General features: G+C 39.0%; 1 protein-coding gene and 1 pseudogene across 2 annotated transcripts in view; one reads left to right on the forward strand and one right to left on the reverse strand.

The window, feature by feature from the left end:
* The window catches only part of ICE1 (interactor of little elongation complex ELL subunit 1), an 87060-nt gene extending 83944 nt beyond the window's left edge, over positions 1-3116 (reverse strand). Inside the window, exon 1 of one of the 2 annotated variants that reach the window (XM_056824316.1) lies at positions 2356-3116. In XM_056824316.1, coding sequence (XP_056680294.1) covers positions 2356-2439 — 84 coding nt within the window. In that variant the 5' untranslated portion in view covers positions 2440-3116. The remainder of the gene's footprint in view (positions 1-2355) is intronic. The other variant, XM_056824317.1, reaches the window with a different exon arrangement.
* The window catches only part of LOC100017093 (kinesin-like protein KIF22), a 67862-nt pseudogene continuing 49065 nt past the window's right edge, over positions 2935-21731 (forward strand).

Consider the following 21731-nt stretch of genomic DNA (forward strand, 5'->3'; position numbering starts at 1 on the left):
GGGAACAATTGGAGCTATCCAAGGTGATGGGATTCTTTCACAGGTCTTCAAGTGAATACTAAAAGATAACTTTTTCAGGTATGTTGTATAGGGGATTCTTAAAAAATCAAGTATGAGTTATACTAGATGGCTACTGAGGTCCCTTTCAACTGTGAAAAACCTGAAAACTTTTCCAGATCTAAAATTTTAAATGTCATAACCAACAAGTCTTCTATTTTCAAAATGCAGAAAATACAGCATATCAAGTGCTTTGCACATTTTTATGTTCTCTACAAACGCCCAATACTATTATTGTATTCAAATAAAATGACAAGACAATAGAGAAGAGAAAGAAGAGTTAGGATGAAAGATCTGGGTTCAGGTGCTGCCTCTGACATGTACTAGTTGTGTAAACAGAACACTTAACCTCTCAGTGTCCTAAACAACTCTAAGAATAAGTTTTAAAAAAAGTTTTATATTGGCAAAGATTCCAGAAGAGAATTTCTCTTCCACCCAGAAGAAATCACAGATCCTAATTTTTAAAAAGCTATTAATTCTTGAAGATAAGAAATTATTATAAACAAATAGTCTGTCATTAGAGATATCAAGTATTCCCAAAAGATATATAAATTAGTATCTTGGTATTACTATGCATGTATTACATATTTAACAATAAGATGCAGTTTTCCTAAAATCAAAATTTAGGAGTGATAGAAATGGACATGGCCAAAATAGAGGCCTTATCTTCCCAGTGCAACCTTAGCTTGCAGGTGTGCCTGACAGGTAGTACCTATTTGAATAAGGTTTAAATTTAGACTAGACCATAAGATCAACTATACTAGATGGCATTTAATGAAGAACCTGAGGAAGCAACATGGAACAGTGGAAAGAGTCCTGGATTTGGAGGGGGTGGGGGGGGGCCTGAGTTGAAATGCTGCCCATCACTTATCTCCTTTCTTAGTCTCAATTCCCTCCAAGTAAAATGAAGGAGTTGAATTTGATTGCCTCTAAGTTCCTTCTACCTCAAATCTACAATTTCTTGCAGAGAAAAGACAACCAAAACAATCATTAAAAACTGTTCACAGATTAACAACATCTTTAACTTGAAGTAAAAAAAAATTTACTTTCATCCTAAGTATTTTTCTTTGTTCGTACTTTTATGCAACGAATATTAAGTCTTCCCCAGATCATTCATCCTTCATCTACAGGTGGCCAAAATGATATTCTTAGAGCATAAGACTGACCAAATCAATCTTGGATCCTCAATAACCTCCAGAGGCTCCTTATTGCCCTTAAATGTAAATTCCTCTACCTGCAATTAGAATCTCCTCAGTCTCTAACCAGGTTTATTACACATTGATTCCATTCTAGACTACAAAATTGACTCCCAGGCTGTTATTCACACACAACATTCCATCTCCCACCTCTGTGCCTTTACACAAGCTGACCTTCTCACCCCTGTCTCTTGGAATTACTCATTTTCTTCAAAGTTCAGCTCAAAAGTCGTCTCCAGTGGAAGTATCATTTACTTACTGATATAAATATATATATGCATATATTTAAAACTAGATTGTCTTTCTCCCCTCACACTCTACCATACACCTTCCCCCCCCAAGAAAAAACATAAGCTTCTAAATAATGGCAGGCTCTTCACAAATGTCTGTGGAGTGACACTATCAAGTTATGCGATTTTCTCTTTGGCTTTGCCTCCTCGAAAGCACAGAAGCAAGTCTGTTTTACAAAACAGAGTAGAAGAAACAAGTATCTTTTCTGCAGTTTGAAAATAGAAACTCAAAGCGTGACCACACCTCCCGGGAGAGTGCCCCTGGTAGAACGGAACTTTTAAACAAATACTTTGGGGGTAAGGGGGAGGGGTGGGGTACTTCTTGCCTCTTAAAAAACAGCCCGGCGCTCAAGTCACCTAAACCCATTCACAAGGGAAAAGAACAAACAGCCTAACCTCAAGAATGAAACCCAGCCTAGGCTCAAGAAAGGTATCCTCTCCCAACCTCTTCGCCCAAATGTCAGTCAGTCAGCAGGTGCTGTGCTAAGTAGAGCAATAATCCATCAGATTCCCAGGAGCCGTCAGCCGGCAAACTTTATCCAAGCACCCCTGACACCTCGCCACCCCCACGACGTATCCTCAAGGGAACACGTGGCTTCTAAAACAAGATCCTTTCCTAAGTACTAGAGGGAGAGGGAGGTGCGGAGCCCAAAGGGGTGACAAGGGGGAAAAGGGAACGGAAGGGGTAGTAGCTCTGCCAGCCCTGGCACCCAGGCCCGGCGGGGGGCGGGTCCCAAGGATGACGGAAGGTGGAGCGGGAAGGAGGAGGGAGGCCGGGTCGGGCCCTCCCTCTCTGTGCCCGAAGCCGGTACCTGTTGGAGCGCTGAGCAGCCCTGACAACCCGAGGCGTCCGCCGCCGTCCCTGCAGCCTTGGAGTGGGTCTCCCCGGGCATCATGGTGCCGCAGGAAGCCGGGCTTGCCTGTCTCAGGGACCGGCCGCCGCCGTCTCGTCCTCCCGCCTCCTCCGCTGCTGTTGCTGCCGCCGCGGCCGCCGCCGCCGCCTGCCCGGCCGGAGCCTGCGGAGCCACTTCCCGCCGGGGCCGGGCGAGTCCATCCGGACACTGATGTCCCCGCGGAGCGAGCGAGCGACACCCCGAGCCCGTGGTAGTCGCCGCCCCGGGTACGGTGGGGGAAACGCTGCGCTGGGCACCGCCCTAGAGAGCGACGCGGTCCAGGAAGGACCCCGTCTCTTCCCTGCCGGGGAGAGGGTGTCAATGGCGCCGCCTGAAAGAAATGAGCCAAAGCTGCGTTCTGCAGACCGCTGAAGGCCTGCCTCCAAGAAATAAAAGTGTTGTCGAGGCGATCGAGAGTCGCTTCTTTCTCTTGGTAGATCTACCTATGAATACCTAACCTTAAACAGGCACTAGATCAAGCTCCCAAATAGGCGGATGATGGGAGGGAGCGCCCTCCTCCTCTCACGAAGAAGGCGGGGCCTTGTCCTGAGCGTAATCTTTGTGTTGCGCCGGAGGTAGGAGGCCCCTAAGGCGGGGAAAGAGACTGCCCAGAGCTTTTGGAAGACTCCTGGGGAGCTCTCAGCTTTCCCGCGTCGGGCCTGACCGCCGAGCGCCCTTCCCAGGGTGCAGCGCGTCGGGTGAAGCCGATGCTGGCGGCTCCTAGGCTAGCTCCCGGGGCTGCTGCGACCTGAACCCGCAATCCGGAGCTATGGGTGGGCTGGGGCTGGAGGGAAAGAACGGGGCGGGAGTCACCGCGCCATTCAAATATGAGAAGGTTATTGACTGATTCTTTTAATGAAAATAAATAACTATAACCATGTATATATGCCCTTTAAGGTTGGCAAAGCACCTTCTTTCTCGTTTGACTCGCTCTTTCCACCCACACTGTGATTTAGGGGTTCTTATTTTCTCCAATTTACAGAAGAGGGGATTCTTGATCAACTCTAAGCTGCCCCAGTCCTTTCTTTGCCCGGCCTCTCGCTTCTTGGCATCTCGAAGCACGCATTTTTAGAAAGGTTTTCGTCACTGCCTTTTAATAATGAGAACTTATATTCACTTGGAACTTTTTTTTTCCCAGAAAATCATATTCTTTGGAAGGATACAACAACAAATAACCATAAACATAAAAAATACAGAGAGCAAATGGGAGGCAATCCCAGAGGGAAGGAAATAGCAATGGTGTATTATAATGGGATCTTTGGGGGTGTTCATGAAAGACTAGTACCTCTGCTGTGAGGATGCTCCCCCTTTAGTGTCCACATGCCACCCTCAGCTCTTACCTATAGCTCCAAGAAGCTATACCAGTAAGTCATCTCAGCAGGCAGGCTAAACCAGGTTGAGGGTAACATATAGGCCTCAGTCATCAGCGAATTAAGGAAGTTTCTACCCTAGTCATTCAAAGAGCCTCCTGAAATCGATTGCCTTCCCACTTTACAATTTAGGAAACCAACAACCCCGGATTAATTTTATTTTTATTGATTAATTAACTTGGAATATTTTTCCATGATTCCATGATTCATATTCATTCTCCCCCCCACCCCCTTAAATTTAGGGTTATTTGGCTCCAGTCCAGAGCCCTCTAGGCTTCTGAAAGCCTGTTTTATTTTGTTTTGTTTTGTTTTGTTTTGTTTTAATGAAAGATTGGTGATGTCTAACCAGCGCTGCTGCTCTGGTGAACCTGAGGGCCAGAGATCACTTCCAGATGAGATTAATAAACCATTTGAGGAGGATTTTACTGGGATTATTCACATGTTTACTATGTTTACTCTGCTAATAAATAAAATAATAATTCCAGTTAGGCTACTGTTTTCTTCCTTTGTAAAATAAGAGATTAGATTAAATGATTGCTGATAGAGCTTCTCACCCTAATTTTATGTTGCACATTAAAACATGGTTCAGAATGATCAGTGAAATGTCTTCTCCACCATGTCTGCCTTGCAAAAATGAGTAAGAATTATTACCATGGGCCTGCCTCTGTTCTAAATGCTAGTTGTTAATATTATTAAATGCTGGAATTATAAATACAAAATAAACAATTCCTGTCCTCAAGAAGCTTTCATTCTAATAGAAGGACAAGACATAGGAGTGGTGAGGACTAAACAAAGTTGCGGGAGAATTAATTAATTTATAGGACTGAACAGACTTTTTTTCCAACCAGAACTATACTCACATTGATTTGATCACAGAGCAAAAGGGGGAATTATGGTTCTGGTTAGAAGTTATGTGAAGGGGGCAACTGAGTGGCTCAGTGGATTGAGAGCCAGGCACAGAGATAGGAAGTCCTGGGTTCAAATTTGGTCTCAGGCACTTAGCTGTGTGACCCTGGGCAAGTCACTTAACTCCCATTGCCTAGCCCTTACCACTCTTCTGCCTTAGAACCACTTGATTCTAAGACAGAAGGTAAGGGTTTAAAAAAAAAATGGAAGTTATGTGTATCAGCTGGGTAGATTACAAAATAGCTAGAGGGGATAAAAAACAATCTTATGATCAGAAGTTGACAACTTGTGTATATATGTATATGTAAACATATATGCACATATACAAGATGGGGACATCTAGATGAAACAGAACCCTACAACACACTTACCAGACCCAAGATGAGAATTATAAACTTAAGTGGATGGATGGAATGATGGATGGATAGGTATGTACATATATATGTATTTGTATATATATAGACATATATATACACACACAGATACAATAATCTTGTTTCTCCAACTAGATTTTAAATGCTTCAGGGAAAGGACTATCCTCAAATACATTTTTGAACCTCTAGTGCATAGCATATACCAGGTATTAAAAAAATATTCTTTGTTGTCAGTAGTAATATGCACTACTCTAATGATAGGGGTGTAAGGTAATGGGGATATAATACATACCTCTCACCTCCGTTGTCTAAGTCACAGAGAGCTAAGATGTAATTACAAGATATTAAAAGAGGTATTGAACTTACTATAGAGGTGTTTCTTCACCCTGATCTCTTTATTCGATATTAATTATTTTGTGGAATGAGTCCAGAAGAGAACTAGAGACATCCAAAACTATGCAGTTTTAGAATGAGAACCACCTTTTGGGGAGCAAGGAGAAACTAAAAGGGGATATTTATCTCCTTTTCTCCTTATCTCCCATTATATTTGACTTTTATTAGAACAGGAGAGCCATTTTGAGAATTCAAGAGAGGAAGGGATTACAAATAAGAGATGGTGTTAGGAATGGAAAATTTCTTTCTTCCTCCTTCCATGTGTAGCTCTGAAAGGGAGCTATTAGATCAGCAGGAGACAGAGCATCCAGCAGAATTATGAACACAGTCATGAATGCAGAGAGACAGTCACCAGAGGGAAAAAGTAGTCTTAAGGACCTTGACACCCAATAATCAAGAGTTAAACTATGGAGAGAGCAGCCCTCCCTGGGAATCCAGTATAACAACTGGAGAAAGAGAGAGGACTTCTAGGCCTTATAATAGAAAGAGTTATGAGTTGTTTCCCTACATATGTTTCTTATACATGTACCTTATTACCATTTAAGCCTACTCTTCTTGTAGGTGCTATGTACATATATGGGAGAGAGTGCCCCAGTTTTATGGAGGGGCATAGTATTTTGATTCCTGTTCTTAGAATACAATTTGAGTTGAATGTCTTTTCTAAGAACTAATTGTGGAGCAGCCAGGTGGCTCAGAGGATTCAGAGTCAAGCCTCAAAATGGGAGGTTCTGAGTTCAAATTTTGACCTCACACTTTCCAGCTTTGTGACCCTGGGCAAGTTACTTAACCCCAATTGCCTAGCTCTTACCTCACTTCTGCCTTGGAATAGATAGTATTAATTATAAGACAGAAGGAAAGGGTTTAATAAAAAAACTAATTATGCGTGCTGGCAGATCAACACATAACACCAGGCAACACATACATGGGAAATCCTGATATACAATAATATGAATAGCCACCCACAGGTTACCAGGAGGAACCTGTACACTCAGACTGGAAACCTGTGAATGAAAGTTGAGGAACAACCCTGAAAGGGTGATACTTATGAATTCTGGCTTCCTTGAGAGGGCACTTGCTAATTCTGAGAGAAGGCAATATATTCAAAATGAAGTCTAAACTAGACAAAGAAAAGGAACCAGCACATCTGTTGTAGATTAAGTTTTCTTAAAGTCCATAGACATTAAATATGTCTGTGGTCAGGCCAGCTGTCAGTGGGTGCTTGGTGTTTCCCCAGAGGATTTTCAAGAGATTTCAAAGGCTACTACAGGCATACCTCAGAGATATTGCTGTTTGGCTCCAGACTACCACAATAAAGGGAATATCCCAATAAAATGAGTCACACAAGTTTTTTGGTTTCCTAGTGCATATAAAAGTTATGTTTATACTATATTGCAGTCTAATAAGTGTACAATTGTATTATATCTAAAAATATACAGACTTTTAATGCTAAAAAAATACTAAACAATCTGACTCAATAGCAAGTCATAATCCTTTTGATGATAGAGGGTCCTTCCTTGATATTAATGGCTGCTAACTGGTCAGGGTGTTGGTTGATGAAGATGGGGAGGCTGAAGCAATTCCTTAAAATAGGACAACAAGAAAGTGTGTAGCATCTATTGACTCTTCCTTTCCCTTGAACACCTAGAGCTCATTGTAGAGTTATTAATTGGCCTAATTTCAATATTGTTTCTCAGGGAATAGGGAGGCCAAGGAGAGGAAAGAGAAAGAATGGCCGATTGGTGGAGCAATCAGAAAACATAAAACATTTTATTAAGTTTGCCTTCCTTTATGGGCACAGTCTGTGGTGCCCTAAATTAATGACAATAGTAACAACAATGATCACTGATCATTTATTATCATAACAGATCTGATAATAATGAAAATGTTGTAAATATTAAGAGAGTTACCAAAATGTGACCCTGAGACACAATATGAGGTTATACTGTTGGGAAAATAGTGCTGATAGATTTGTTCAACACAGGTGTAAGGAGTTATTTGCTATTTAGCTTAGTGTAATATATGACCAGAAGGAGGTCACACACTCACACCCTGGGGGACTGGAGAGAAAGGGTGAGAGAACTGGAGAAATGGAGAGAGGGAAGAGATTGATTCTCCCCTCTCTTCCCCTTGGAGAAGATAGCACTATTTGTCTTCCTGAGGGACAGAATATGTCTCCTCAGAGATCGGGTTTGGGAAGTGGAGGTTAAGGACTGGAGGAGAAAGTCTTCGAGAAATGGCTCACTGCCTCCCTTCTTGATCTTAGCTTTTGCTGAGAGGCAGGTAAATTTCCTGCCTCTGGATCTTCCCGATATCCCAAATGCCACCTTTCCCTTTGAGACCTAGTTTACTCCTTAGCCCAGGTCTTGAACTATTCTCCCTTTTGGGGAATGGTATGATTCCCCCCAAATCTTCAGTCTTCTTCTTTGATATCAGAAAGCAGGCAGACCTGATCTAAAGGGTAACATTTTATTCTTGAGGACACACAGGGAAGGGAGGATGAGGGTGTTTTGTTGAGGAAAGTGGGAAATAGGAATCCCTATAGATTAGCAACTGACCTCCCCCAGATCCTGAGGGGTTCAGGTTGTCTGCCTGACCCTGCTTTGGTCAGTTGTTGGGTTTGTCCTTCCTCCTAAACTAATCTGGCTATGAGTTGAAGTTCATGACAATTTGAGGAAAGAGATATCTTCTCAGTAGATGGCTTTCTATCAAGTCTCAATCTACTTTGTCTTCAGTTGGAACCAGAGATTTAAGGGTTCACTGGAAGGTAGTCAATGTCCAGAGGGATCTTTTGTTTCAGAGGTCCTCCTCTCAGACCCTCCACTCCAGGAGTGAGCAGATCAAAAGTGAAGTGACAATTTTGAATCCTCTCAGTTCCTCTGTTCCTTCCTGGAATCTTGAGTCTTCCTTGCCCTCCCCCTGCTTGGGCTGTTCCTTTGCCTTGATGGATCTGTTTTTTTTCTTCTTTTGCAACTTCTCTCTTACAAATTAGCCTAGTTAAAAATAGATTGCAGCCAGGTGTAGGAATTATGAAGTGAAATAAATGTTGCTTTAAGATTGCCACGGAATTCTGAGTAAGTCAGAGGAAGAGAATTTTCCAGAGCCTTAGGAGAGGCAGTTGGTAAAAATGACACCACTTCTGGGAGAGAGACTCAGAGGCTGGTTGGTCCTGGTTTTTCCCTCTGATCATCCTTGAGGATATTGGTGAAGATTGAATTTGAAACCAGCTTGATATTAAGATATTAAGAAACTTGGAAAGATGACTGATCAGAAAGCAGGAGTTACTGTGCCCCATTCTGAGGTATTCCTTTGGTGGTCACCAGAGAGCAACTGCTTTGAGAGCTCATCCTCTAAAGAGGTTTGTGAGATACTCAGTGAGTGCCTATGACAAACATCTTACTGATGCTGTGCTTGTAAAACTCAGATATTTGCTTTGTCTAATTGGACAATAATAGTAGCTAATATTTATATTATAGGAGTTATATTTCTATAGTGTTTACTGTGGGGCTAGGACCATGCTAAGTATTTTATAATGATCTCCTTTGATCCTCACAACATCCCTAGGAGTTAGGTACTATTATTATCCCCATTTTATAGATAAGGAAACTAAGACAGGAGGTAGGAAACTAAGCTCCAGTAGGGTTAAATGACTTGCCCAGTTTCACCTAACTAGTAAGTATTCAAGGCTGGATTTTAAATCTTTCCTGATTCCAACCGTGGCATTCTGAATGAACAGAACTGTCTTAATAAATATATTGTATAGGCATTGCATAAACTCTTTCAAGACATTGAAACAATGCAATGTATGAAAGGACCAGCTGGATTTTAACACTGCCTCCAGAACTCCGAGAACTCAGCTTCTGTGTGCTACTTACTGATACAATAACCTGAGTTTCCCCTGGCCTTGTGACCCTGCTGATGACAGCTAGCTGTGATTCAGAGGCAGGCAAACTGGGGACTAAGATAGCTAGCCACACAGGACTTTCAAATGAGGACCCTATGAGAGAATACCAGCTCAGATGTGAGACTACTCAACTCTTAAATGGTACACTAACTGTTATCTTTTCAATATGAAATCAATATGTGAGCAAAGAACTCAATATGTGTATGTTTGAAAGATATGAACAAGCATAGAGATACCTTTGGGATTCTAAGGCAAACTTACTTGTTGTTTTTGATAGGAGGGAAAGGGAAGAGAAGAAGAATGTAATAAAGTGTCTGCTTTGTGCAGGAAAACTTATCTTCTGCATTCAAGTCTAGCCTCAGACAATTAATGTGACCCTGGGCAAGTCTCTTAACCCTCTTTGCCTTAGTTTCCTCTTCTATAAAATGAGCTGGAGAAGGAAATGGCAAATCATTCCAATATCTTTGCCTAGAACACCTCAAATGGGGTCACAAAGAGTCAAACTTGACTGAAAAAGACTAAAATATGTCAGGTACTATACAAAGTCCTTCACAAATGCCTCCTTTGATTCTCACAACTCTAGGCGGTAGATGCTATTATTATCCTCATTTTACACTGCTTACTTTATTCTGCAGCATTTCAAGTCTTCCAAATTTTTTCCCTGTTTATCATTTTCATCCATTATGATGCATTAACATTTAAATACATATGTATGTATACCTCTGTACCTCACCTACTTATTCTAAGTGTTACTCATGTATTTAGAGGTTGGGTGTCTGGGGAGATGACTCCTCTTAGGTTTCAAAGGTGGATTTTGTGGAACTAGCCTTCTAACCCTAGCTCATGAGCCCCCACTGGTATGTTTCTCCTTAACAACTAGTAAAGACAATTGATTTACTTTTTTCCAGATTATGCATGGATATAATTTTTCTGACATTTTGCAATCCATGTCCTCTCTTTCCCTCTTTCCTCTCCCAAAGAATGAAGGTAACATGATAGAGGTTGTACATATATTATTATCATGTAACACATATTTCCTTGTTTGTTCGGTTGCAAAGTTCATCTTTGTTCAGTGATCTGTGAGTCTTCCTTGCTGTCTCTCCATGTTGTTCTTGGCGAGAACACTGCTTTGTTCCTTATTCTGTTGATTCTGCTGCTCCAGAATTCATTTTGAGGCATTTTTGTTCTTCTGAGGTCATTCGGAGGGTGGTTGGCAGGTTCCTAGCCAGAGTTTCTTACTCCACCTTCTTGGCAACTGGAAGTTAAGTGGAGACAACTAATTTTTAACAATGGCATTCATTGTATTAAAATGGAATAGTAAAAACAGTATCTACTATATAGTATAATAGTATACTCCCTCCCATAAATCCAGAGTACATTCTTCTACAAGTAGGCAATATTTATGGGCACAGGCATAGAATATGATGGTATTTAGGCACACACATATAGGATACGTATTGCCAAAATAATCCATAAGTATAGAACTAGAGGGCCATCTCTATAGCCTAGCTCTTGATCACCAATTCTGGCTCCTCCTTGAATTCATAGATAGCTCTCTTTTCTTTCATAAAACTTCCATTTCTTGGAGATGTTTGCAGCCTTGAATAACTGCTTCTTTGTATTGTATTGGAGGGCATGCCTCTGTTTCTTCAGTTGTGTGCCTCATACTTTCCTGAATCAATTAGAGGCCATGACCTTATGAGAGAGGGGAGAAGAAAAAAGATCCTCCTTTATTACAAGAAGCAAAGAGCTGGGTTCTTCTCCCACTTCTGTTTCTCTGTTTGCTCCCAACTGGAGATCCTGAACTTCTGACTGATTTCAGGGTTTATCTATGTTAAAATCCCCATGAATTTACAATCCAAGGCAATCCTGTTGCTCTTTCTGATTTAATCAGAGAGAAATGTTTTCATTTTGTGTAACCATGCATAGGAGCTAACACTGAATCAATACATGACTTTATTATGAGTATATAAATTGATCTGGGGGCAGTAATCAAGTTCTTCCTTCCCTATGTATTCATATATCAGAGTTTTCTCATCCATTTTCCCAACTGATGAGCACCAACTTTATTTCCAGTTTATCTTTTACTACCATAAAACTAGTAGAAACCTTTTAAAAAATTAAAAAAAAATTATTCACAAGACCCTTTCCTCTGTTTTAGCCCTCCTTGAGATATATGCCTAAAAATGCCACCACTGGGTCAAAGGCTATATGAAGTTTAGAGACTCTTAATATAGTTAGTTCCCAGTTGTTTTCCTGAACAATTGGACCAACTCACAGCCCTGGACAACAATGCCTGGATGCCTTTTATGGAGATTTTTTTACATTTCACTTCTAACTTTTACCATTTTTTGTTTTTTGAAATCTTTACCAATTAATTATAAAGAAATAAGGTAAAATCTCAGCATTATTCAATTTTTTTCTTTGTGACTTGTAGCATTCTTTCAGATGGTTTTTCAGAGTTTATTTCTTCTCTTGAAATTAATTAGCAGAGCTTCTTTTTTTTTTAACACTTACCTTACATCTTAGAATCAATACTTTGAATTGGTTCCAAGGCAAGAGTGGTAAAGACTAGGGGTAAAGTGACTTGTCCAGGGTCACACAACTAGGAAGCATCTGAGGCCAGATTTAAACTCAGGACCTCTTGTCTCTGGACCTGACTCTCAATGCACTGAGCCACCTAGATGCCCCCTTGGGGATGGTTCTTAAGTTTTTCAGTCAGTCATTCTATAAGCATTTATTAAGCACCTACTATTTGCTAGGTAGTGTTCCAGCGGCTCTGAACGTATAAAGAGAATGTGCTTACTCCTTTCCCTCATATAAGTTCCTAAGCACTGTCTCTACATCTCTCACATCTGTATCTATCTATCTATCTCTATTCATCTAGATCTTTAATAGTGATATTAGATAGAAGATGTGAATTTGTCTTACCTAAATGAAAAAATCCTTTTTATGCTAATGTCAACATGAAATCTGGACACCTCAATTTGAACCCTTCCCTTTGAGAACCCCCAGAACCAGGCACACCTCTTTGGGGTTGAACTATAGACTTTAAACTGTTTAGGGACCCTAGTGTGGGGGGATCTGTGGACAGTCAAAATGTTGAGTGCCTTTATTTGTTTTAGAAGTTTCTCCCATTGTATTCAAGTCCTCTCTCAGGAAGTCCAGTTCTTGGTGGGACTCTTCCCTTTGTAATTGTGGTTGAAGGCTCCCTGATATCCCTGAAGCTGACTGCAGACCACTTTGCAGCCTGCTTGAGGTTTGTCTATGAAGGCTAGCCATACCAAGTTCTCCAGAGGGCATAAAAGCCTCCCAAGTTCTGTCCCTCTTTGGAGTCCTCATCTAGCACAGTGGCAATCCCAGGAGTTTAGTGGGCAGAGCTACCAGAGTCTGGGGACTCTGCGTGGGTTAAAAGCACACAGCTCTTTGAGGAGGCCTAAATTCTAGCACTAAACTCCTTTCTTTAATTAAAGTGTTTTTTTTCTGACTATTTTATAGTTCTGTGTTTTTTCCCAGTTAACACAATTTTGTTTGATTTTATTTGTACATGTTTAAAATATATATATATATATATATATATATGAGACTGTCTATTAGATCTTTTATGATCACCTCTACCCCCTTTTCTGTATCTGTGTCTGTAAGATACCTCCTTCTATGACACTTCCATTTTTTTATGATGTTACTATTTATATTTAGATTGAGTATCCTTTTCAGAGTTTATAATGACATTTGGATTAGATGCTGGCCCAAACTTAATTTCTGCCTGACTGATTTCCAGTTTTTCTAGCAGCTATTATCAAATATAGAATCCTTCCTCCAGTTTGTGTCCTTGTGTTTAATTACCCTGAGGTTATTAGTGGACTCCTGACTGATCACCAGTGATGGCGATTACTTTGAATAGCACAGACCTCCTAGTCAGCAGGAGCCTAAAAGAGGAAATAAAGATCAACAGCTTGCTCCCTTTTGAGTCCTTCATTCTTAAACTCTACCAATGCTTTCTTTCCCTTGGCCTTTCAGCAAAGGAGGTGGAAAAGGTTTGTCCAACCTCCCTCCACTCCAAACACCCTCTACCCCTGCCCTCTTGGTGCCATTGGCAACTATGAGCACACAGCAGTAGGGACATGTACCTGCCTAGGCAAGTCTGAAACTGGACCTCAAATTCCTGGTTGCCACTTGTGTCTTTTTGCTCCCTTCTTTGTGCACATGTCAACAACCAGAGATACTGAGAAAGGCATTCTTCTGGCCCTGGTGATCATCCTGCGAGCTTAGGATGTGGAGAGTTTCTGATCCAGGTGCTAGATGCTGAGTGGGACATGGCTTTGGCCACAGGGTCACTTCTCAAATAAAGAAAGAACCACCAGGAATATTCTGCAACAGAGAGGTTTGAAAAATGAACAATCAAGTAAAAAATAGTACAAAGAATGCTCTGTTTGGGCAGCAAATCCAGATTTTGTGAGTCGTTTAGACAATTAGGTCCAAAATGAAGGTTTTATATCCCAAATATCTGCTTAGCAGTTACGAACATTTTTATATCCAAGGAGAATATAATGAGTTTGATGGACTATTGATTTAAGTTTCTTTATTTGCTAAGGCTAAACAGCTAACCTAAAGAACTGAAAGATTTGGGTTCAGTTCTCATGTTCAGCACATACAGTTTAACCCAGTGCAAGTCACTTAACTTCTCAGTGTGCTAGATCAGTGCAGTCGAATTCAAATAGAAACAGAACCCCCTGGGCTACAAAATAGCTTAGAAAACCACAAATTAGCATTATCTAGGCCATAAAGTATTTTTATTTGTTTTGTCAAGCATTTTACAATTACATTTGATTAAGTTTACGACACATTTAATTAAGTATGCAGGTCACTTGCAGCTTTGACAGAGTTTGACATCTCTGCTCTAGACAGCCTTCTAAGAGGATGAGAGAAGAGGAGGTGAAAGCCTACTTTGGTACAGGGAGTTTCCTTATTCTGTAGTTTTCTATACCAGAGCTGGTAACTTCAGTCCCCATTTGGTAATCTGGGAATTTTTGTGTCTTCAGTACTTTCTGTGGTGGAACAACTAACCTGAGTTATTCAGTGTATATACTCTGTATGTATGTACTCTTCTTAAAGGAACCCAGTTACTCACATTTGCAGGAGATTCTAGACAGGATTCATCTGTACCTGCCGCCTAAGCTTTGATTTAGAGATTTCCCTGGCCTGACCCAGAACCCATAGTTCAGTGTGAAAGAATGAGAAAACTGGCTTCTCTCTTTGGGGTCAGGCTTCCTGGTTGTTGGCCCAAAGTGTGTGAATCCCAGCCCTTTACCAAAGGGGGCCCCCAGAGCTACAGGTCAGAGGTTATTTTATTGCAATTATGTAAACAGTAGACCAAAGAATGTTTCAAAGCCTGTAAGGGTCAGAGGAAAGTGGAGAATGCAAAGGGAACTGGCAAAAGTAAGAGTCCAAAGCTCAATGGGGCCAGTGGCTCATATCCCAAAACAAGGTCATTTGCTGAGGTTGGGAGAATTATCTAAGTGTGCAGATCATACTGATAGCATCTCTTTAGGATTACATAGACTTAACAAGAAAAAAAGAGTGCTAGTTAATTAAATCCACTCCTGGTGTGAGCAAATAGCCCTGATTTTAAAGAACATCTCCAGAAAGGCCCCCATTTGTTTATCTTTTAACTCTCTCTGCCCATAAAGCTTCTTTGCAGGTATAAGCTTCTCTGAAACACTGAGAGTCATTTACTTCATGCCCCTCCAAGGGAATCTAAAAGGGAATGGAATATAGGCAGTGGTATTCCAGGAAGCATTTATCAACTGACTTCTGGGAGAAAATGTGCCCCTACCCACTTTTAAGTTTATTCACATTATTCATATTTTTTCATCAATTTAAAAATATCTTTACTTTCTGTCTTAGTAACAACTCTAAGACAGAAATACAAGGGCTAGGCAATGGAGGATAAGTGATTTGCCCAGGGTGACACAACTAGGAAGTAACTGAGGTGAGATTTGAACCAAGATCTTCCCCACCCCAGGCCTCATACTCCATCTACTAGTGCCATCTATCTGCCCCTCCATCACTTTTTAAAGTCTAGGCAATCAGCCAAACAGTAAATCAAGCCCTGTTTCGCAACAGTTGCCAATTTCCTAGATGTAAATGCTCACAGTGAAAATTTCAGTGGCCCTTGGGAGTCAAATCAAGCTGAATCTAGCACATTCTTTGAGAAGTCCTGAAAAATGTAGTGAATAGATGTGACCAGTGAGAGAGATTATAGAGGAAGAAGAGAAGAGGGATGAAGACAAAATCCCAAATATCTAAATTTTCTGTTAAAGTGAAGGAAGAATTTCCACTAAAGGAGCCAGTGTAAGCAAATGAGAGATGAGAGGAAAACCAGGTCAGCACAGTATCACAGAAACAGAGAGGATTTCAAGGAGGGGATTGCAGATCATTGGAATCTACACTTTCTTCAGACATTACAATATAAATTATCTAGAAATTTGGTTGTATGTAATAATAATGCCACCACCAAATGCTACATAGATGTTGAGGAGGATGAGAAATAAGACAAGGTTATTTGACTTGGTAACTTCATTGGTAATTTTTAAGAGGACTTGACTAGTAGGGATAGAATACAGATAGCTAGGGGGGAAAAGAGTGACTATGTGGCAAGGCAGAGACAGAATATAGAGTATTCCTTATCAAAGTTTGGCAATGCAAAGGGAAAAGGAGATAGTAGGGAAGGATGAAGGTGTTATTTATTGTCTTTAAGCACCAGTCAGCATGCTAAGATAGAAAGGAAGGAAGAAATTTTAAGATCTATTTCTTAAAGGACAGGATAAGTAATAGAGCAATTTCTTGGAAAGGGTGCTGGGGAAAGAGATGAAGTAGGTTTATACCAAAAGCACAGGAGGGAGAGTTAGCCTTGAAAAGAGGAGGGATGCCTTTTCTTTGAGACAAGGGAGGATAGTTTAAGTAAAGATTTAGAGAAATTTGAGTAAAAGAAGAAAGAAGTTGAATGAATTCACATCAGATGGCCCTGATCTCATTAAAATAGAGAATAAAGTCATTAAGTGAAAATGAAGGGACTAAGGGGAGATAGTTTTAGGACATGGAAAAGATTTGGAACAGCTGTTGTGGCATCATTGCAGAGTTGCCAAAAAATAAATGAGGCTTATTATTAACATAAGTACTAGCTCACTTTAACCATAATCAACTTCTGTTGACTGATTCAAAGGATATAGATAAATGAAAATAGGAATATCGAGATATTTAGTAGCATTTCATATACTTTTATGGGTTGAATAATAGTTTTATAGTGGTACATTGATGGTTGTCTTCTCCTTTTAAAAAAATGAATCTGTGATTTCATTGGTGAAGGAGACTCCCAGTGTGGGGACACATTTCTAGTTAGTATATTTTTATCCCTACACAGAACTTGGTAAAAGTAGGCACTTAATGAATATTTATTGATTGATTCCATCACCAATGCAGTTCAACAGCTTTTTCCCCCCAAGCAGCCTTAGAGAGTTGAATGGGACATTTAGAGGTTAATGATTTAGCACATAGTTAGAATGTGTCAAAGATAGGACTTGAGCCTATGACTTCCTAACTGAGTCTAACTCTCTATTAACTCTTGTATTCTATATCTCACTTTACTTTATTTTAAGAAATTAATAAATAGAAAATTTGTATTATTTACTCAGCTAACATGAACATTTTCCATATACAAAGAATAGAAACAAGGATTCTATATGAAACTCTGAATATCTATTATGTGTTTTGTAATGTCGTTTTTAGCCATGACCAACTCTTCATGACCCCATTTGGAGTTTTCTTGGCAAAGATACTGGAGTGATTTGCCATTTCCTTCTGTAGCTCATTTTATAGATAGCAGAATTGAGGCAAACAGGGTTAAATGACTTCCCTAGAGTTACACAGCTAGTAAATATCTGAGGCCAAAATTGAACTCAGGGAGATTAATTTTCAAGAAACAGGCCTGGCATTCTATTGTATCACCTAGTTTCCCCATCTATTATGTTGCTTTAAAATATAATATGTCAAATTCAACATGATAGTACCAGTAAAATATCAAGAGCAAAGGGGAATTTAAAAGGGGAAACTGACAAATAGAGCATACTGATAAATAGGGCAGATATGTGCCCTATTTGTCAGTTTCCCATTCTAAACTTCCTTCTGCTCTTAATGTTTTCTTTTCTTTTTCTTTCTTTTTTTTCTGGTACTATTTTCAATGCCACTCACTCTTTCCCCCCATCAATTCTCTCTGAAAAAATAAAAACCTTTGCTTGTAACAATAAATAAAGTCAAGTAAAACAAATTCACACTGTGTCTGAATATGTTATGTCTCATTTTGAATCTCTTGTCCATCACATATCACAGGCAGCTTTCTTAAAATAGACATTATTGGATTTTTCCCAGTCTTCTCACTTGGTCAGTAGACATTTGCCATATAATTTGGAGACTACATCCAAGAGAATATTTGGATAAAAGAATAGTTTCCTTGGTCCAATTTATTACCTTTTTAAAGTACAACTAAGTCAGTCTTTATCCCCACATTAAGAAAAGTGCTTAGGCTACTTATTACTATTGGAAATTTGGCTAATAATATTCTCTGGAAACTGCCAGGAAAAGAAGAGGCAGTGAGACTTTTAATTTACCTATTGGGACAAATATATCATGTCAATTAGACATTATAAATTGAATAAGGGATGCCAGATTACTCAGTGTGGATAGTTGATGTCCTAAGGGAGAAAGGTGGATTCTAAAACATAGACTATATAAACTATAGGATAGAAACTATAAGGGTCACATTGTTCTCCACCAAAATCCTAATAAGGTATTAAATGGATAGTCAGCATTTGGTGATTATTAGGATGCCATGGGTTCACCAAAAACAAAATCATGCCAAGAAAATCACATTTTCCTTTTTGTTAGGGTTACAGATGTGGCAGATAAAGGGAGAATGCCTTAGGCATTGTGTATCTGGATTTCAACAAAACATTTTTATAAGTTTCTCATGATGTCACAGAATATTAGAATTGGGAAGACCTTAGCAGCTCTCTAGTACAATTCTCTCATTTTATAGAAAAGGAAACTGAATTCTGGAGATACAATAAGATTTAGAGCTAGAAAAAGACCCAAGTGATCAATTACAGAGATCCTTAAATTTATTTTAAATATATATATGTATACGTATGTACATATATATGCATACTAAAGTGCAAGGAAGGCAAGTGACATGACAAGGGTCCCACAGATCATAGCAAGAGAGGCATTTGAACCTGTGTCCTTTGATTCCAAATCTATTGTAATGTGCCACCTCCCCAAAACTTGCTGAATTCAAATGAATTTATTGTACTGAGGACCATACTGAGATTAGTCCCACATCGTGTCACCTTCATTATGAGCAAATCAAATAAATAGCTGATGTAAATTGTCCAATCATACTGAGTTCGTGGCAGAAATAGGACTGGAGCCCAGTTCTCTGAATTCCCAGGCCAGTTTGCTTTTCATTACACTAACGCCTGCGTCTTCTTGAGACTTCTATCCATATAAAGAATAAACTTAATGACAGTACTTTCTACTGGTTAAAAAAAAATCTCTTTTAATTCTCTAAGACCTCCCACTGCTATTTATCTAGATCAGTAACTACATCATCCCTCAAGGATAAACTGACTGACAAATGCAAGGACAAATAAAGTCATAATTTCCTGGAAACAGATTAGGACCCAAAGAGATCAAGATCATGCTGTGCCAGGATTTCTCAAGTGGCCTTGGAATGATTCCTAGCCTTTAGAAAAGTTCTATAAAGTAGGAAGAGCAGTGCAATAAGTAAAACCAGAGAAATCAGATAACGATTCTGTCTCAGAGAATTCCCATATCAAAGAGCCTCTGGCAACATTAATGTTCAGGTTGATGCTGGACATTAGAGCTCACAATGATTTCCTTACTACTACCCTGAGTGATAGGGTTTAGTTGTTCTCTGCTTCCTCTCTACCCCTCTGTCTTCTGGCTGTAACTCATTCCTGCAGGTACTGATCTAATAAGGTACCTAGTGTTGGTTACATTAACAGGTGACTTGACTTCTTTGGGGAGAACGAATTTACATTATTTTGACAACTTTTTTGGTTTGTTGAGTGATTATTTTTTGTCTTTCCTCTTTCTCCTTTTTCTTATTGTCTCTCAACTGCTGCCTCAGAGACCTGTGCAAATCACTTAATCTGACTCAGCCTCAGTTTTCTCAGCTGAAGACTTTACAAGAAGATGAGAGATAAAATAAGACTGTCAGTTATCAGCCTTACTTGATGTAGTGCTAGAAATGTTAGCTATCACACTAAAAGGAGAAAAAGAAATTGAAGGAATTAACATAGCAAAGAGGAAATAAAATTATCACATGAAAATATGGTTTATTTAGACAATCCCCAGAGAATCAACTAAAATATTAATTGAAACAACAACTTCAACAAAATTACAGTATATAATATCAATACATAAAATAATCAACATTTCTGTGTATTATCAACAAAACCTAGCAGGAAGAGACAGAAAAAGAAATTCCTTTTAAAATAGCAAGTGCATGCATGTACTATTTGGAAATATGCTTAACAAGATACCCCCAGGAAGTATATAAATACAACTATAAAATATTATATATAAAAATAAAGACAAATAGGAAAAATATTTATTGTTTATTAATATTAATTAATTTGGTCAAGCCAAATTCATAAAATTATAATGTTAAAATTTAAAAATTACTTATTCAGTACCATATCAATGAAACTCCCAATAGATTATATAGCTGTAAAAATTTTTGGAAGAAAACAAGGTCAAGAGTCATATGGAAAATAATTTTTAAAATGTGAAAGGAGGAGCTTTAAAATGCTAGATTTTGAATTATACTACAAAGCAATAAATATAAAAGATAATTTGGTGTGTTAATTGAGAACTGTCTGAAAAAAGAGGAATGAGGTGTTTAATTAGGAGCTGTATGAATGAACACTTATAGAAGATGTTGTAGAGAAGATACATGCTTCATGCAAAGATAAGAGAAAGATGACCTCTGAGAAGGTCCATTCCAGCTCTGGTATATGATTCTATAAATGCCTACTCAGAGATCTCTTTCTGCTTCTATTCCTGGTCCAGGCAGTTGAATTGATGTGGTGGCATGTTGTAAAAAATCCGACAGCATTTGTGGGCATCCTATTTCACTAGAGCTTCTAACTCTGTTTTTAGTCAAGAAGTATAAGGACTTAGTATGAGTATCTAGTTAGTTAAGCCTTTTGACTAATTATGTGCAAATATGACAATTGATTAATCAACAAGTACAGATATTTTACAGATCCTTTATAGTTTTATTATTTTAATGTTTCCCAACTTCATGTTGTATTCCAATTTTCAACTCTTACAGCTTTAATCTATATTTATTTGTCAGATTCTTGAAATCAATGATTTAAAGTTGAGGAATAAAAGGGAGCAGGAAGTCCAGTCCCACACAAAGGTTCCTGCAAAGATCATATCAGGCCAAATAATGATCAAGAAATTCAGAGAGTTCTAACCAGAAAATTCAGAGTGAGTGAAATGCTCAGAAATTTTCTATTTATAGGCTAGAAACATTCCAAGGACACCTGGAACTTGTATTGCTGTGTACACAGACCAGGAATACTAGAATGAGATAATTCTCAAGCCCCCAGCCAGGTACTCCCAAATCCTTGACCTTAGACTATATGAAATTCTAGTACAAAATCAAAATTACAAGATAAGAAAAAAAAAGAAAATATAAGTTAATGCCTATCAAAAACAGTTGATACATTATGGGAAAGAATGCTATCCACATTGAGAGAAAGAACTAAAGAACTAAGGGAGTAGAAAGGCAAAAGAAAAACATGATATCACTTATCACATATATATATATATATACATATATATATATATATATGTGTATATATATATATATATAGGTATGTGTTTTGGGGCCTAGGCTTTAAAAATTGCTCTATAGCAAAAATGAATAATATGGAAATAGATAAAAAAAGTGACAAAAATTTGCACAATCCAGTGGAATTGCTTGTCGACTCTGGGAGTGGGGAGGAAAGAGGGGAGAGAGAATATGAATCATGGAAACATGGAAAAAATGTTTAAAAATAAAAATAAAAATGATTGATCTAGAAAACAGGTTGAGGAGAGATAATATAAATATGGCAAATACTCTCTAACCTCAAGGTGAGGGTGTTTACATTGTATTTTTAGGGGTGTCCCTGTAGGAGTACTTTTTATGCTATTAACTTAAGTTCCCATTCTAGTTTCATTTAAACATTTAACATCAGTTCACTTTTTAAAAAGAGA

The sequence above is a fragment of the Monodelphis domestica genome, chromosome 3, assembly GCF_027887165.1.
Source record: "Monodelphis domestica isolate mMonDom1 chromosome 3, mMonDom1.pri, whole genome shotgun sequence".
Classification (NCBI taxonomy): domain Eukaryota; kingdom Metazoa; phylum Chordata; class Mammalia; order Didelphimorphia; family Didelphidae; genus Monodelphis; species Monodelphis domestica.